The sequence below is a fragment of the Gigantopelta aegis genome, chromosome 14 (genome assembly GCF_016097555.1).
Source record: "Gigantopelta aegis isolate Gae_Host chromosome 14, Gae_host_genome, whole genome shotgun sequence".
Taxonomy (NCBI): Eukaryota; Metazoa; Mollusca; class Gastropoda; order Neomphalida; family Peltospiridae; genus Gigantopelta; species Gigantopelta aegis.
Window position 1 is genome coordinate 5,786,473 of NC_054712.1, and position 19,483 is coordinate 5,805,955.

The following is a 19,483-nucleotide window of genomic DNA, read 5'->3' on the forward strand; positions in this document are numbered from 1 at the left end:
TATATGCCAGTCGTAGTTCACAGGCTGGAACGAGAAATAGCCCAATGGCCCAAAGACAGGGATCATAAAATGTAAACAACTCTTATAATAATAAATCAAGTTTAATGACTGCTGTCACATTTACCAATAATAATAATAATAATAATAATAATAATAATAATAATAACAATAATAATAATAATAAGAAGAAGAAGAAGGTGGAGGTGTCGGACAAGGGAGAAGTTAGTTTGCAAAAGACAATCGAGTAAACAAAAACTATTAGCTATAAAATCATATCTATGAACAAGACAAATTGCAGGAGATATTTATACAAACATATGGTATGTGCATGTATGTGCATCTATTCACAGTGTAATAAACCACACGACTTCAGTGTTGAATAATATAATAATTATCACAATACCGTTTCTTATTGGTTGGAAGGAAGGAAATGTTTTATTAAACGACGCACTCAACACATTTTATGTATGGTTATATGGCGTCGGACATACGGTTAAGGACCACACATATATTGAGGGAGGAAACCCGCTTTTTGATTAGGAGCAAAGGATGTTTTGTATGCACCAATCCGTAGAAAGAATACCATGGCCTTTGATGTACCAGTCGTGGTGTCATTGGTTGGAATACTTTGAGCCACATGTTATTCTTCCACAATTTATGTGATCAGTTTGCAAAAACAAAGAAATTTTAATTTACACTTCACACCAACGATAAACAATGTTCTTCTCTGGATATTCTAAACGAGATGAGGCAGATGGGATATTGTGTCAAAGCTGTTGTAACATGCACTCATGAATCATTATAATAATTATCAAACCGGTCAAACATGAAGGTATCATGCCATTTCAGTTGCGACCACAATTAGCACAGTCTCCATTCGTACAGTGATTTTTTTTTTATCAGAATTATCAAATATGTATTATACTTATTGAAAATAAAAATAAAAATTGCTATGTTTAACGTTACCACTAGAACACATTGGTTATTGGTCATCGGCTATTGGATGCCACAAATTTGATAATTTTGACACATAGTCTGAGAGAGGAAACCCGCTATATTTTCCATTTGTAGCATATATGCTCCATTCCATAGCCATGATAGCACATACATGGGCATTTGATATACCAGTGGTACACCGGCTGAAACGAGATGTAGCCCAATGGGCCAGCGACGAGGATCGATCACAGATCAACGGTGCATCAGGCGAGGGCTTTACCACTGGACTACGTTCCGCCCCTGTTCAAAATAAAGTATTGCATCAAAACACAGTACTAGTAACTACAATCTCGAAAACGACTTTCTCGAAAAGAGTACTAGAGGAATGAACCTTTACACACAGGTGCATGTGCTGCGGGAGAGTTTCGGGAGTCGAGACCCCTCCCTGCTCAAACACATTTTCTATATTTTCAGTACATTTTCCTGGGAATATGTCTCAACCCCCACCCCACACCTCACACCCCATACACATCGCTCGACACAGTCTTGACCCCCCCCCCCCCTTCCCGCTAAAAGCCCTGCTCCAATGGTTCACGTGTGAAGTAAAGTAAAACTGTACGAACTCTAACCTAGAAAGATAGAAGACATGCCGATCAATCAATACATTGGAGGATCCAAAGGAGGGTAAAAGGTGTGACCCCTAGGGACTCCTGCCGGTTTGAAGTGCCCTTTTTAATCACTTTTGTTTTTTGATTCATCAAACACAATATACAATACAAAATTGCCCTGAATACACGTCTCTGACAATCTTTATTTCGAAATTTTCTAGGAAGCATTCGCTCGAACTCCCCTACAGATCTCGCCAGCTTTGAAATCTCGGCGTATTTGCTTTCAATAAACTCAAATTACCCGTTTTAGAATTTGTGGACCCACCCCCTTTACAAATTCCTGGACCCGTCCCTGCCCTGATATTAATAACCGTATGAAAGATAGAGTAGCACTGTTCAAACTCTAACCTAGCAAGGCACGCCACCTGCTAACCAGTCCATCGTCTTAATAACTGGTAAATCACATTCCGTGGTATGTGCTATCCTATCTGTGGGAGGGTACATATAAAAGATCCCTTGCTACTAATGTAAAAAATGTAGCGGGTTTCCTTTCTAAGGCTATATGTCAAAATTACCAAATGTTTGACATCCAATAGCCGGTGATTAATAAATTAATGTGCTCTAGTGGTGTCGTTAAACAAAACGAACTTTTAAACTTTTAATAACATTAAAGGTACAAGGTAATTTGGAAAGATTGTATGGTAATTCTTGCTTAGGATGTGCATTTCTACACACCCATTGCTTTCTCAGACAAAAACCACAAGACGGTGTTATAATGTGACACTTCGGCATGCGGCACACTGATGACGCACGGTTTCTGTAATTACCTTTTAGAAATACAGTGACCCAGGGTGTTTGACAGCTCAGCATAATTCAGAACACGTCAACTAATAAAGAACATAAACATTTACTTCACTCAAGATAAGAATTTTAAAGGGACATTCCTGAGTTTGCTGCAATTTTAAAGATGTTATCGTCTAACGGATACTTTTTAACGATTGTAATTACATATGAAATATATTTTTTCTGCATAAAATATTAGTGGCTGTATATTAAACGTGTTTCTGATCGTTCTAATATTTGTACCAGGTTACATTTCCTTTTATTTCCTAAAAAATTGCTTTTTCGTACGAACGAAATTATTTGAAGACAAAATCCAGTTTCGGCTTCTTAGAAATATTAAGACGACCAGAAACACATTGGATATACAGACACTGATATTCTACACAAGAAAATATATTTAATATGTAAGTTTAATCGTAGAAGTATTTTATTAGTCGGAAACATCTTATAATGCAGCAAACTCAGGAATGTCCCTTTAATGTGTTGATTGTGAAGAGCAGGAACCAGTTTGTCGGCAACTATACACTGAGAACTAGATGTGAAAAATGTTCTGTTCCTTCGTTCATACTTATTTTCGTGCTTATATCCAATTAACGTTCAAGCACGCTGTCCTTGGCACACACCTCAGCTATCTGGGCTGTCTGTCCAGGACAGTGGGTTAATGGTTAGTGGTTAGTGAGAAAGAAGATGGTGTAGTGGTCTTACACCTACCCAATGAGTCGTTGAAACTCGCTCTGGGTGGGAGCCGGTATCGGGCTGCGAACCCAGTACCTACCAGCCTTATGTCTGATGGCTTAACCACGGCATCATCGAGGCCGGTCAATGTTATGTTTAAAGCAAGAAATAATATTTACTAATTTAAAAAAGATTTCATGGTAACCAGACTTAACAGACCTAAGGTGATCAGATAGGCTTAATATGCTTTGGGGACGAAGGACTTGCCAGTACCTGTTTATGTTTTTCAGTGAATGTTTCCAACAAACTGAATTTGGTATAAGCGATTAACTAAATACACAGTAATTCTGTACAAAACATGTTCCGGTCTATGTGTGGGCATCAAAACATTGTCAAATCAGAAGTGAATTCTGGTTGATATATTAGCATCAAAACAGTTTCACGTCAAAGTAAATCATATAAAAAACAGATCAGAGGCCTAATTCACAAAGGTATCTTAGGCTCTGATAGACAACAAAGCATCCTCTTTGCAAGTCTTTTAACATTGCACTGCGAGATCGCAAAGTTGCGAGAGTTTAGTGAATTAGGCCCCTGAAGTACATTCAGGTCGATGTGTCAGCATCAACACACTTTCATAGCAGAAGTAAATTCTGGTCGATGTGTTAGCATCAACACACTTTCATATCAGAAGTAAATTCAGGTCGATGTGTCAGCATCAAAACACATTCACAGCAGAAGTAAATTCTGGTCGACGTGTTGGCATCAAAACACTGTCACATCAGAAGTAAATTCTGGTCGATGTGTTAGCATCAACACACTTTCATAGCAGAAGTAAATTCTGGTCGATGTGTCAGCATCAAAACACTTTAATAGCAGAAGTAAATTCTGGTCGATGTGTTAGCATCAACACACTTTCATAGCAGAAGTAAATTCTGGTCGATGTGTTAGCATCAACACACTTTCATAGCAGAAGTAAATTCTGGTCGACGTGTTGGCATCAAAACACTGTCACATCAGAAGTAAATTCTGGTCGATGTGTTAGCATCAACACACTTTCATAGCAGAAGTAAATTCTGGTCGATGTGTTAGCATCAACACACTTTCATAGCAGAAGTAAATTCTGGTCGAAGTGTTGGCATCAAAACACTGTCACATCAGAAGTAAATTCTGTACAAAACGTGCTCTGGCCGTTGTGTCAGAATCAAAATACTGTCATATTTGATTTAAATTCTGTACAAAACCTCTTCTGGCCAAAGACTAGGGCATCCAAACACTATACATTCTATACAAAACGTGTTCTGGTCGATGTGTTAGTATTTGCCTGACGGTCATTAAGTGAGCAGATAGCGAGTTAATTTATAACGCTTGAAACCCAACCTGTCTGAGTCGAGAACGACTTACTTGCGTGCTAACAATTCATTTCGTTACACTACCCACTATAAAAACCATTCGTCTCTCGACACCTCAGCGACTTGAGGACTAATAGAGTTGTATGGTGATCTCGTACGGCAGATCATTTCTTATTAATATTTATATAAAACCAAATGGTGTTTGCCATTTCACAGATGGTGAATGTATTGTGCACACACACACACACATACACACACACAGAGAGAGAGAGAGAGAGAGAGAGAGAGAGAGAGAGAGAGAGAGAGAGAGAGAGAGAGAGAGAGAGAGAGAGAGAGAGAGAGAGAGAGAGAGAGAGAGAGAGAGAATGTGTTTGTATGTGTGCGCACACGCCTGTAATGTTTTCACAATTGCCTTCATTCATTCTACCTGTTACGGTCTGCTAAAACAACCCAAACAATTACACATTTTTGATCATGTCATAACATATTTAAACTAGCGGGTGTAGTTCATGTGTCACAACTGTCATCAACTAACTGATTTCGTTTTTGATCACTCGCTTCTATGATAATCCTTGCAACATATGAACTGACCTCAGAGTCATCACCAACAGGATCGTTCATGGTACACGTGTTTCTAATGCATCTACTGTTTTACCTAATGAATGCACTTCATCTTTGACATCCTCCATTAAGACAGTTGTTGCACTTCTAACAAATTTAACTATTGCAGTCGTAATAAAACACAAAGCGAAACCGACGGGATTCGAACCATATAAGCCGTCTTGCGTAGCATTTAACAATCGGCGACATTAACAAGAGTTGAGGGATTCAACATAATCAAATGCGAACCGCTTGTAACTATCATCAGTACAACCATTGGTACGGTTTCTGATGGTAAGTTATCAACAACACAACCATTAACTCCTGATGGTAAGTTATCAACAACACAGCCATTATCTCCTGACGGTAAGTTATCAACAACACAACCATTATCTCCTGATGGTAAATTATCAACAACATAACTATTATCTCCTGATGGTAAGTTATCAACAACACAACCATTAACTCCTGATGATAAATTATCAACAACATAACTATTATCCTCTGGTGGTAAATTACTTTCTGATGGTTATTATCAACAAAGCAACCATTACTTTCTGGTGGTAATTATCAGCAAAGCAACCATTACTTTCTGGTGGTAATTATCAGCTAAGCAACCGTAAACTTCTGATAGTAATTATCAGCAAAGCAACCATTACTTTCTGATGGTAATTATCAACAATGCAACCATTACTTTCTGATGGTAATTATCAACAAAGCAACCATTACTTTCTGATGGTAACTATCAGCAAAGCAACCATTACTTTCTGATGGTAATTATCAACAAAGCAACCGTAAACGTCTGATAGTAACTATCAGCAAAGCAATCGTATACATCAGATGTTAACTATCAGCAAAGCAACCGTAAATTTCACATGGTAGGTTATCATGGACTCCCGTCCCGACAGTGGTAGATTGTGTAAGGTTCATCTCCCTAGCTCTGTGGGCGCCGTTCTCGGAGCCCAGGTTCGGAGTCGGCTCGCCGTTTCGAGTGGTTCCTGGCAATAGACTGCTGGTAACTGTACAGCTGTTTCTCCAGGGCGTAGTTTTCTGCCTGCAGCGCCATTATCTCGCGCCTGGAATAATAAAATAACACATTAGTGAAACATTCCTGATTTCGCAGCCATTGTAGCATGCTTCAAGCTCGTACAACATTGTTAACGACTGAAAGTTTATAAGTTGATATCGATTACATTTCTTGATTTCGCTTCGAGTATAAGGGTCTTCTTTAGTAAACAATTTTTTTATTTAAACAAATTTCGGAAAAAAGGCAGCTTTCCCCTTACTCTCCACAACATAGAAATAAAGCCAAATCATAAAACAATTTGTCAGTGTGATTAATGAAAAATATCTGGTGTGTGTGTGTTGTTGTTTTTTCGTGGGGAGGGGGTTGTTTTTGATTTTTGTTGTGTTTTTTGTTTGTGGGATATTTCTTTTTATTTGCTGGAGGGGTGTGTTTTGGCTGTTGCTGTTGTTTGGGTTTTTTTACTGGAGGAATGCGCTTAAGTATTGCAAAATCGACGATCATAATGGGAGACAGTAATTGGGGTACTTTTTTCAGATAGGAAAGCGAATAGTAATCGCCTCAGTTAATGATATATTTGCACTCAACCTAGAGACGTGTTAACACACTGCACACGAAGCGGCCAATATCGATAATCACACTCGGTAAACCGGAATCCGTGAATAAACGCTACAAACAGATAATGGGTCATTCCCTGAGTTTACTTCTAGCATACACTATTGACAATCGACAATTGCAAGTCCATTACCATCCCTCGAGTTAATTTTCACAGAGCTTTATTGGGAGAAAAATGAATATCGTCCTTTGGTCATTCCAGACAAGATTGGCTGATATCTTTGTACACAGCAAACACAAGAGCGACAAACACAGAGCGGTACATTTGTATATTGGGAAATATTGGCCGGTCGATTGGAAACCGGTCTTCCTGTAAGACGCGCTATTTAAAGAGACTGGCCCCCTGTGCTAGCTGCCACTGTAAATTGTTTCCCACTAACAGATCCGTATTAACCAACAACTACACTTACATATTAAGTACATTTTCATTTTCATAGCTCTCATTGTATGTATATGTTTTGGGTTTTTTTTATCGAAAGATTTCCCTGAAAATTTGAATTAAAGAGGGATGTATGTATGTATATATGTATGTATGTATGTATGTAGGTATGTATGTATATGTGTGTGTATGCGTGCGTGCATATATATATGTATGTATGTATGTATGTATGTATATATATATATATATATATATATATATATATATATATATATATATATATATATATATACACGCACGCACGCACGCACACACGCACACACGTACGTATGTATGTATGTATGTATGCACTAATGTATGTATAAATATCTATATATTGTATGTATGTCGAGGTTCACTGTTACATACATAGATATTAACGCACTGGCCCAGGGGATAATTAAATCCTTTCTGGCCTCACAAATTGTCCCATGCCATTGCTGGAACTCGCACCTATGGCACCGAATCATCAGTAGCTTGCAGACTTGCCACGATACCTTTTGAGCTATTGGGGCATCCTAGTACTGAAGCAAATATTCAGATTCGGGCAAAAAAGACAGTTATTCGGGCAAAATATGGGAACCTGAGACCTTTTTACCATGTATCTCTATCATTCTACCCTCAAAAGTAGTTGTACCTCATGTAAACATGCGTGGTGATTCATTTGCAACCCTATATAGCTTTTTGACAGTAATGCTAATATGAAGAAAACGTTGTTAACCAGATTCAGGCATTTTCATTTATTTCGGGCAAAAAATAGCCTGCCCCACCCCTACAGAAATGGGAGCCCGTACGCCTATGGGCAGTGATGCACCTTAAACGGCGAGGGATGGATTCTGCCGGTAGGTTCGCTGTCTATAATGCGCTGCACATATTTTTGTGGTCTCATCAACCAGCACATTTCTCTTCGTTATCAGGGGACAATTGAGTGTGGTAATCTAATAACTAACACGGTTATTGGTCCCAGGAACTGCGCGTCACTGCGTTGTAGGTTGTGTATTCTGGGAACATCGTCCAGTTTTCTCTAGGTGGGCTGGGCGTAAAGTTCAACGTTAAAGTTTGTTTTGTTTAACCGCACCACTGGTGCATATTGATTTATTAATCATCGGCCAATGAGTGTTAAACATTTGATAATTTTAACTCATAGTCGTCAGAAAAAACCGCTACATTTCTTTTCATTATCAGCAACAGAAATTTCATATGTACTTTCCTACAATCAACTACTTACCACATTTGTTGTTTGTGTATCCTGGGCACAGAGTGTCACTAACTTACCACATTTGTTGTTAGTGTATCCTGGGCACACAGTGTCACTGACTTACCACATTTGTTGTTTGTGTATCCTGGGCACACAGTGTCACTGACTTACCACATTTGTTGTTTGTGTATCCTGGGCGCAGTGTCACTAACTTACCACATTTGTTGTTTATGTATCCTGGGCACACAGTATCACTAACTTACCACATGTGTTGTTTGTGTATCCTGGGCACAGTGTCACTAACTTACCACATTTGTTGTTTATGTATCCTGGGCACACAGTATCACTAACTTACCACATTTGTTGTTTTTGTATCCTGGGCACACAGTGTCACTAACTTACCACATTTGTTGTTTTTATCCTGGGCACAGAGTGTCACTAACTTACCACATTTGTTGTTTGTGTATCCTGGGCACACAGTGTCACTAACTTACCACATTTGTTGTTTGTGTATCCTGGGAACACAGTGTCACTGACTTACCACATTTGTTGTTTATGTATCCTGGGCACATAGTGTCACTAACTTACCACATTTGTTGTTTATGTATCCTGGGCACACATTGTCACTGACTTACCACATTTGTTGTTTATGTATCCTGGGCACATAGTGTCACTGACTTACCACATTTGTTGTTTATGTATCATGGGACATAGTGTCACTGACTTACCACATTTGTTGTTTATGTATCCTGGGCACATCGTCCAGGCTGTTGTAGGTGGGCTGGACCAACAGGTGCGAGTCGACCCAGTCTATCTGCACGGTCAGTTTCCTCTCCTCCGGATCCAGGTACACACTGTCCGGGTCCACCAGCTGCAACAAAGGAACGGAATGTTTGTTTAACGACACTCAGCACATGGATTAATCAGTTAAAGTTTTGTTTAACGACACTCAGCACATGGATTAATCAGTTAAAGGTTTGTTTAACGACACTCAGCACATGGATTAATCAGTTAAAGTTTTGTTTAACGACACTCAGCACATGGATTAATCAGTTAAAGGTTTGTTTAACGACACTCAGCACATGGATTAATCAGTTCAATGTTTGTTTAACGACACTCAGCACATGGATTAATCAGTTAAAGGTTTGTTTAACGACACTCAGCACATGGATTAATCAGTTAAAGGTTTGTTTAACGACACTCAGCACATGGATTAATCAGTTAAAGGTTTTTTAACGATACTCAGCACATGGATTAATCAGTTAAAGGTTTGTTTAACGACACATTGAGTGGCTACTGGATGTCAAACATTTTCTAATTTTGATATATGGTCTTAGAAGGGAAACCCGCAACATTTTTCTATTAGTAGCTGGACTATTTGTTGAACGATACCCACGAATGTTCGTTCATTAGTTGTTATTGTGTGTCAGACATTTGATAACCGAGACACATGGTCTACAGAATGGGAGATTCAAACAGGGACTTTTGATAACCACGAGAAGTGGTCTATAAAACTGGAACTTCAGACAGAGACATTTCATAACCGAGATACGTGGTGTATAGAATGGGAGATTCAGACAGGGACATTTGATATCCGAGACATGCAGTCTAGAGAATGGGACATTCAGATAGGGACATTTGATAACCACGACACGTGGTGTGTAGAAATGGAGATTGAGACAGGGACATTTGATAACCACGACACGTGGTCTATAGAACGGGTGATTGAGACAGGGACATTTTATAACCGAGACACGTGGTGTATAGATTGGGAGATTCAATTAGGGACATTTGGTAACCGAGACACATGGTCTACAGAATGGGAGATTCAAACAGGGACGTTTGATAACCACGAGAAGTGGTCTATAAAACTGGAAATTCAGACAGGGACATTTGATAACCGAGACACGTGGTCTATATAATAGAAGATTCAGACAGGGACATTTGATAACCACGACACGTGGTCTATAGAACGGGATATTGAGACAGGGACATTTGATAACCGAGAGACGTGGTCTACAGAATGGAAGATTCAGACAGGGACATTTGATATCCGAGACATGTGGTCTACAGAATGGGAGATTCAGACAGGGACATTTGATAACCGAGAGACGTGGTCTACAGAATGGAAGATTCAGACAGGGACATTTGATATCCGAGACATGTGGTCTAGAGAATGGGACATCCAGACAGGGACATTTGATAACCACGACACGTGGTGTATACAACGGGAGATTGAGACAGGGACATTTGATAACCGAGAGACGTGGTCTACAGAATGGAAGATTCAGTTAGGGACATTTGATAACCGAGACACATGGTCTACAGAATGGGAGATTCAGACAGGAACATTTGAGAACCACGACACGTGGTCTATAGAACGGGAGATATTCAGACAAGGAAAAGAAAGGAATGTCATTTCATCGATACACCTGTAGAGGGAGATCCATGGGGAGACGGACAATATATTCAAGTCCCACGTTTTTCTTTTTTCGCTTTCTTTTTTAAATTTCATTAGATTGACCTTATGAGGATTTGGTTCATGTGCTCTCTCTCTCTCTCTCTCTCTCTCTCTCTCTCTCTCTCTCTCTCTCTCTCTCTCTCTCTCTCTCTCTCTCTCTCTCTCTCCCCGCCCCCAATAGCGCCCCCTATATTTCCTCGAACCGCCCCTGCCCAGGACATTGTTTAATCAGTAACTATCTGGTGTCTTGTATCTGGTGGTTGCAATATATTTTTTTACAGAATAAGAGAAGAAACCAGTTTCCACTGCACTGTCACTTTTAGTATCATTTGCCGCAATGACGTTTATGTACACATATACTTAACTCCAAAAGAAACGCGAAAATTTTAAAATATTAAAAAACCCACATTTGAATAAACTATGTACAAATCGATTAAGTTGACCAATAGCCATCTTGTCAGCGTATCCAATTCCACATAACGCATGAAAAAAACGAGTACAGTGTGACGTCACGCACGTGCTGAAATTGACGACCAAAATCGATCTGGAATGCAAAACGGGTGGATCATGAAAGATGCGAATTGCACGTGAAACACTACCAGGCCTGGGTATAAAAGAAACGCCAGACAGCAATGTTGCACGTGCTTTCGGTGTCCATGTCTCGACAATCTACCGTCTCATAGACCGATTTCTACAGAACAACAATGTCGTCGACCGTCCACGTAGCGGCCGTCCCAGAGTGACGTCACAGCGCCAGGACCGTTACATCGTCCGAACTCACATGCGTGATCGGTTCGTACCAGCCACCACAACAGCCCGGCAGACAGTGGGAACCCACAACCGCCCCGTTTCCTACACCACGGTACGACGTCGTCTGATCGCCATCCATCTGAACTGTCGTCGACCGTACATTGGACAACGTCTCACACAGCGACACCGCCTTGCACGACACAACTGGCCTGTTCTGCATCGACAGTGGCGGAACCGACAGTGGCAGAACATCGTCTTCTCCGACGAAAGCCGCTACTGCTTAGATAGGGCCGACGGTCGTATGAGGGTGTGGAGGCGTCGAGGTGAGCGCTTCACAGATGCGTGTGTTATGGAGAGGGACCGTTGGGGAGGGCCTTCCGTCATGCTGTGGGGTGCCATATCCTGGGGACGTCGTGTACAACCTGTCATCTTCGACAACAACGGCCGAGGACGCGGCAGGGGCGTCACAGCACAGCGCTACATCGACGAAGTGCTCACGCCTGTGGTGGTGCCTTTTTTCGCGGGTCACCGTCAGATGGTTTACCAGCACGACAACGCCAGGCCACACACGGCACGGGCCACCCAGGCATTCCTGGCACAGCACAACATCATCACAATGGACTGGCCAGCTTTAAGCCCGGATCTGAACCCCATCGAGCACTTGTGGGACGAGGTTCAGCGCATGATGAACCAACGCCCTGCTCCCGTGGTGACACAGCAGCAGCTCCGCCAGGCCGTCGTGGACACCTACAACAACGTGCCCAGGGCCTTCATCAGGAACCTCTTCCTCTCCATGGGTAGGAGGTGTGCGGCGGTCATGGCCAGCAATGGCGGACACACCCGCTATTAGTGGACATGTTTGAGTGGCATGTGACGCCATTGAAGAAGCGCCATGGCCTTGACATTTCAAATGACAATGCGACCTCGATTTTTAACATGTCAATAACATGAAATCTCATCTTTACGAATTGTTTACGTTTTTCATAGAAACGATTATTTTAAGAACTTTGGGACGTATTTCAATGAGTGCACTCAAAACCTCCAATCTACGTATTCGCGTTTCTTTTGGAGTTAAGTATATTTATTTTTGGTATTCATTAGCAGCAAAGATATATACATGTATATATTGTTTGGTTTTTACTGACAACAAGGAGTTTTATATACACCTAATATTAGCAGCAGTGATTATTTTATAAGCATGTAGACCTATATGAATTTTTTTTATTTTATTTAACGACGCACTGAACACATTTTATTTACGGTTATAGGGCGTCAGACATATGGTTAAGGACCACACAGATATATAGAGAGGAAACGTCATGAGCTACTCTTTTTTTCGAATAGCAGCAAGGGATCTTTTATATGCACCATCCCACAGACAGGATAGTACATACCACGGCCTTTGTTTCACCAGTTGTGGAGCACAGGCTGGAACGAGAAATAGCCAAGTGGTGCCACCGACGGTGATCGATCCTAAACCGACCGTGCCTCAAGCGAGCCCCCGTAGACGTATACGATATCGTTTTAGTATTATTAACAGCGAGGGTTTTAAAATGCGCATAGTATTAACAGCCAGGACTTTTATATATTCATGTATATGCTTGCAGCATTCACTGACAGCAACGAGGTATGTATATATACGTGTATATATTTTTCAAGACAGGATAATCAATATTATAACTACTTATATGAGACACACACAAATACACGCACATTTGTTAGCATACAAACACGCAGACAGGCACGCACGCACATACACGTGCATTGGTATAAATTATCGTCCACAGCGACTTTACTTTTAACAGCTATAGAACTCAAAATGTTAAGCCCAAAACACATCGAAGCTGGGTCTGTGTCTAGGTCTGGCGAGTGTGGCAAAGAGTCTGATATATTTGGACGTCTGGCGAGTGTGGCAAAGAGTTTGGTATATTTGGACGTCTGGCGAGTGTGGCAAAGAGTGGTCTATTTCAACGTCTGGAGAGTGTGGCAAAGGGTCTGGTATATTTGGATGTCTGGCGAGTGTGGCAAAGAGTCTGGTATATTTGGACGTCTGGCGAGTGTGGCAAAGAGTCTGGTATATTTGGACGTCTGGCGAATGTGGCAAAGAGTCTGGTATATTTGGACGTCTGGCGAGTGTGGCAAAGAGTCTAATATATTTGGACGTCTGGCGAGTGTGGCAAAGAGTCTGGTATATTTTGACGTCTGGCAAAGTGTCTGATATATTTGGACGTCTGGCGAGTGTGGCAAAGAGTCTGATATATTTGGACGTCTGGCGCTGGAACTGTTACGTGTTAACACTATTTATATATTGTGTTCAAGTCTTTAAATATATTTTCTGCTACAAAAACATCGGTCAAGCAATATTTGTAAGAATTCCACATTGATTAATATATATAGCTTTCCGGTTGTTTATTTAAACAAATGAAAAAGTAAGGCTCGAACATTGTGCAGCTGCCAGTCTGGCAGTGTGAAACTATAGCGCATGTTCTATGACGTCTGTCGCCAGATCTGTAGTTCGCGCCAGCACAGAGCGGTGTGTTTTTGTCACATTCGATGCTGTGCGTTTCATTTTCGACTAGTACCATACTCACCAGACCCAGACCCAGATACGTGTTTCCGTGTGTTTTGGATCTTACTGCGATGTTATAAAACTGACACGTCGTATTTTTTATACACCCTGAACCTTTATCGTACAACAGAAGTTATCCCTTGGGGTTGGTTCCATAAGGTTTATATGTCGTGTCCTTAAGTTGTTTTCTTTCCCCACAAGATTTCTATTGCTTTCTTGTCGTACAGATGTTTTTAGCCACAATAAATATGCTGAATTCAATTATTGCCTGAGTAAACGAATTCAGCAAATGGGTCACCAGGGATTTTCTGAATCCAAGTCCATCTATCATACATTTGTCATAAAATATAATATTGGCTTTTTTTTTTATTTATTTATTTCTCACTGGTCTTATATAAAACAATGCCATTCCTAACATAGGTAGGTAGGTAGGGAGGAAATGGTTTAACATGCTCGCAATAAGTAAGGTTCAAATACGTTCGTTTGTACCCAAAACGACAAAGGTAGGGGAAGGAAGTTAACGGCAGATTATGGACAATTTGGAAATAGTTAGTGGCAAAAGCCTACATGAATTGTTTAACAGGCTAAAATTTAAAAAGTGACTGCTGAGCCGAAAATGTAATTTAAGGCATTTTGAAAAGACAATCTAAAAATAAAGAAGAGAAGAGAGGATCAGACCAATAATGTGGGGGAAAACAGTAAATAACGCACCTGGGTGGTCTAACAGTTTAAAGTTCCATCTATATATGGGTGGGTGGCCTTGTTAGGGACGTTAAGATGCACATCTGGTAGGGACAATGTATCCCGTCAAGAAAACCCCTAGGGTCGGCTTATGTGGAAGGTGCAGTGTTGTGAAGACATGTAGATCTTGATAACTCGAGTCAAGGACACCTGTATGACCTTTTAATGTTCTCCAGGGGCGGTAACTATAGAGCACGGCGAAAACATTTATTGCGTACAATCGACCTCGGCGGTGTCATGGTTAAGCCATCGGACATAAGGCTGGTAGGTATTGGGTTCGCAGCCCGGTAGCGGCTCCCACCCAGAGTGAGTTTTAAGACCACTACACTCTATTTTCTCTCACTAACCACTAACAACAAACCACTAACAACTAACAACTAACAACTAACCACTAACAACTAACAACTAACAACAAACCACTAACAACAAACCACTAACAACTAACCACTAACAACTAACAACAAACCACTAACAACAAACCACTAACAACTAACAACTAACAACAAACCACTAACAACAAACCACTAACAACAAACCACTAACAACTAACAACTAACAACTAACAACAAACCACTAACAACAAACCACTAACAACTAACAACTAACAACAAACCACTAACAACTAACCACTAACAACTAACCACTAACAACTAACAACTAACCACTAACAACAAACCACTAACAACTAACCACTAACAACTAACCACTAACAACAAACCACTAACAACAAACCACTAACAACTAACAACAAACCACTAACAACTAACCACTAGCAACTAACCACTAGCAACAAACAACTAACAACTAACAACAAACCACTAACAACTAACCACTAACAACTAACCACTAACAACAAACCACTAACAACAAACCACTAACAACTAACCACTAACAACAAACCACTAACAACAAACCACTAACCACTAACAACTAACCACTAACAACTAACCACTAACCACTAACAACAAACCACTAACAACAAACCACTAACAACTAACCACTAACAACTAACTAACAACTAACAACTAACTAACCACTAACAACAAACCACTAACAACTAACCACTAACAACAAACCACTAACCCACTGTCCTTGACAGACAGCTCCGATAGCTGAGGTGTGTGCCCAGGACAACGTGTTTGAACCTTAATTCGAAATAACCACAAAAATAAGTTGAAATGAAATTACGTGCAACACAGTTCTGAAATGTGGGTTCACGCAGACTGAGCAGAACAATATCAGCTAGATTGGTTTAATACAACAACAAACTCGATAATGAACGATGTAAATGTTGTGGTATTAGAGCGCGAATCTTTGATTACTCTTTGTTAAGGACAGATGGCGCAGTTTTGATATACACACTTCTCTGACGGTAATGAGAGCGTCATAACTGTCCAACTGTCCGTCGTTCTCTGTTACTGTCAGAGTACTTGGGCTACAGCTTTTACTTTGAACATGCGCGTTAAATTAGTTCCAATCCAATATAATATCCGACGTGTGTTTTGTCTTCTGTCTGTGATAAACTGCGATCGGTATTATTATGTCCTGTAAATTGGTGCATTTGGCACGTCCATGTAGAACGCCCATCAATGTCATCACCGCCACTTTAGGATCAGAGCTAACCTAGTTACAGTGTATGCCAGATAGGGATGTTCTGGCTCAGATGTCACAGCTGCTCGAACGGATGTCGGTGGAGACCAAATTATTATAACTTTTGTGTTAACATTATTACTTTCCGTTCCATTCGTCTCCTGGTACCTTGGCGATTTGAAGAACAATGGAGTTGTATGGTGATCTGTTATGGCAGAATAATTTCTTACTAATATTGATACAAAACCAAATGGTGTATATACCTTTGCTATTTTACAAATGGAGAATAACGCACGCGCGTGTTTGTGTGTGTGTGTGTGTGTGTGTGTGTGAGAGAGAGAGAGAGAGAGAGAGAGAGAGAGAGAGAGAGAGAGAGAGAGAGAGAGAGAGAGAGAGAGAGAGAGAGAGAGAGAGAGAGAGATGTATTTATCAGTATAATGCTTTATATTTAAAACATGTTAAGGTAAGATGTTGCTTAAAGAAAAAACAGGAAAAAGCAGGTGTTTTTGTTTTGCTGGTGGGATCAGTCAGAAGTCTTGCTCAGGCTCGTGGCCAGCATTTCGAGTAGGAGGGTTCGAGTATTTGTCGAGGTCTTTTGGATATGAAGTTGCTTTGTATGAGGTTTCAGGGCCATGTTCCCCCGGAAATTTGAAATCTCTGAAAGTTTAAAACGCGTTTTTCTGGCATCTGGAACTTAAACATTTATATTTTAAAACAACGATTTTCGATTATTTTGTAGATTGTATTTTTTTTTATTAAAGTTATTATCCCCCCCCCCCCCCCCCCCCCCCCAAGATAATGAAATTCTAGCACATAACCGGAGTTAAAAGTATTAACCTGGTGTATTGATCTGAGGTAATTGCTTATGATAACATTAGTAACAGAAAAGGTTCGTTTGCCTCAGAGTTCCTTTAATAATGAACATATTTATGAAAAACGAATCTCACTACTACGTTCATAAAAATTGTATCATCGCCAATCAGCGCCAACACATGCAGCCTATGTTAAGAGTACAGGTGTAGTTCTCAAACGTTTTCAGCAAAAGGTATTGCATAACGTATTGCATCCCATTTCATTTTTGTCACTGATGCGTCATATCATCAAAATGACATCTACATGTTGGCTATAAAACATTTTGAAGTACTTGGAAATTACTTTTAAAAAACTACGCAACATTTACTAATTGGCCTTAATCGTACGGGACATAAGAGTACGAATACTAACCATCTCTCTCACCCACCCGAAACCTTTTCCTGTCCTGGACGGAGGAGCCGGCGAATGTTGACACCTGGACCCACGACAGGCGTGTGCTACAACAGCTTATTCTGAATGTGCACGTTAAAACCTATGATCTGATCTGACCTGATCTAATAGGATTACGTTTTGTTGTTAAACTGTTATTGCTAACTTTGGTTGATAAATCAGTGGAACTGCTGTCATTGTCATGTAATTATTGAATGCTACGAAGTCATACAATATAGCAAAGATTAGTTAGAAATTCTCAATCATGTCCACTGCAGCTTTGGCAAGCGGACTGCTAAATCACGAAGACAAGCAAATATTGTAGAATGGAAGGGTTGCAAAGATTAGTTAGAAATTCTGAATCATGTCCACTGCAGCTTTGGTAAGCGGACTGCTAAATCACGAAGACAAGCAAATATTGTAGAATGGGATGGTTGCAAAAGTTACAGTCAACTATTTGTGCAATATTAAAAACAGAAAAAAAGTGGACCTTGGCTTTTGCGGGAGGGTTCAGACGAATCCCCCGACCCCCTTAATACAGGTCTGACGTTCACATGGGTGGATTTCCATGGTGTTAAATATTATAAATATTCACTTACTGATGGGAATTATACATTTGTTGACAACAAAGGTAAGTATTAAAAAATATATGTTTTACTTTATATTGGACAAGGTAAACAATGATGTCGCTGAATTTATCCGGTTGTCGGATTGAACATGCGCAGTAGCGTTTTCCTGTTAATGGGACGGAAATCAATAGGTCCAGGAGTATCTGTCAACCATTGTAAAAGCGGGATTAGCCGCCAATCAGTGGGCCCATTGGGCTATTTCTCGCTCAAGCCAGTGCACCACGACTGGTGTAACAAAGGCCGTGGTATGTGCTATCCTGCCTATGGGATGGTGCATATAAAAGATCCCTTGCTGCTAATCGAAAAGAGTATCCCATGAAGTGGTGACAGCGGGTTTCCTCTCTCAATATATGTGTGGTCCTTAACCACATGTCCGACGCCATATAACCGTACATAAAATGTGTTGAGTGCGTCGTTAAATAAAACATTTCCTTCCTTCCTTCCTGTGTGTGTTATTTAATCATGAACGGGCAGTACATAGCCCCGTGGTAAAACGTTCTCCGTCAGTGGCCCGTAGGGATAGTTTCCGTTGCAGCCAGTTCATCACGATTAATATATCAAAGGCCGTGGTATTTGAAATCATGTCTGTGGGATGGTACATATAAAAGATCCCTTTCTACAAATGGAAAAATGTAGTGGATTTCCTCTCTAAGACTATATGTCAGAATTACCAAATGTTTGACATCCAATAGCCGATGATTTATAAATCAATGTGCTCAAGTGGTGTCGTTAAACATAACAAACAAACTTTTTACTTACATCGCTCTCTACATCAAGTGTGTCAAGTACCAATCTAATTAAAATTAGCTCCACTATTACATGTGGATCTAACAGCTCAGCCCGTTGGAGCTCATGTCCAGTTGACCTTTCATTCGACCAATCAAAACCTTACTTGCAAAATCATGCCAGTGATTTGAAAAGAATTTGAAAACATTCGGGATTATGCCGAGGGTATACAAAATGATTCGGGTCAATTACAAAGTATGCCGGAAACTAATTGCAATATAAAATTTTATATAAAATTCGTTTCAAGACGAAAAAAAAACCGTGATGGTATAGCCATAAAATCTGTTTATACTAGTATACAATCCAGAGATTATTATTGCACTTTTTCCTCTGTTTTTTCAATGTTGAAATAGACCAACAAGTTCACCTATTGCATAAATAGTCTCGCCCGATATTTTTAGAATCTGTATGCTCCAGAATAACACTATAAAAGGCGAAGTGTAATTGGT

At 40.3% G+C, this 19,483-nt stretch overlaps 1 protein-coding gene across 1 annotated transcript in view; it reads right to left on the reverse strand.

The window, feature by feature from the left end:
• Window positions 1–4,014: 4,014 nt before the first annotated feature.
• Window positions 4,015–19,483, reverse strand: part of LOC121388875 — a 37,181-nt gene continuing 21,712 nt past the window's right edge. Inside the window, exons 2-3 of the mRNA XM_041520402.1 lie at window positions 8,995–9,137; window positions 4,015–6,087 (exon numbers count right to left, since the gene is read on the reverse strand). Of these exons, the coding sequence (XP_041376336.1) occupies window positions 5,946–6,087; window positions 8,995–9,137 (285 nt within the window). The 3' untranslated portion in view covers window positions 4,015–5,945. The remainder of the gene's footprint in view (window positions 6,088–8,994; window positions 9,138–19,483) is intronic.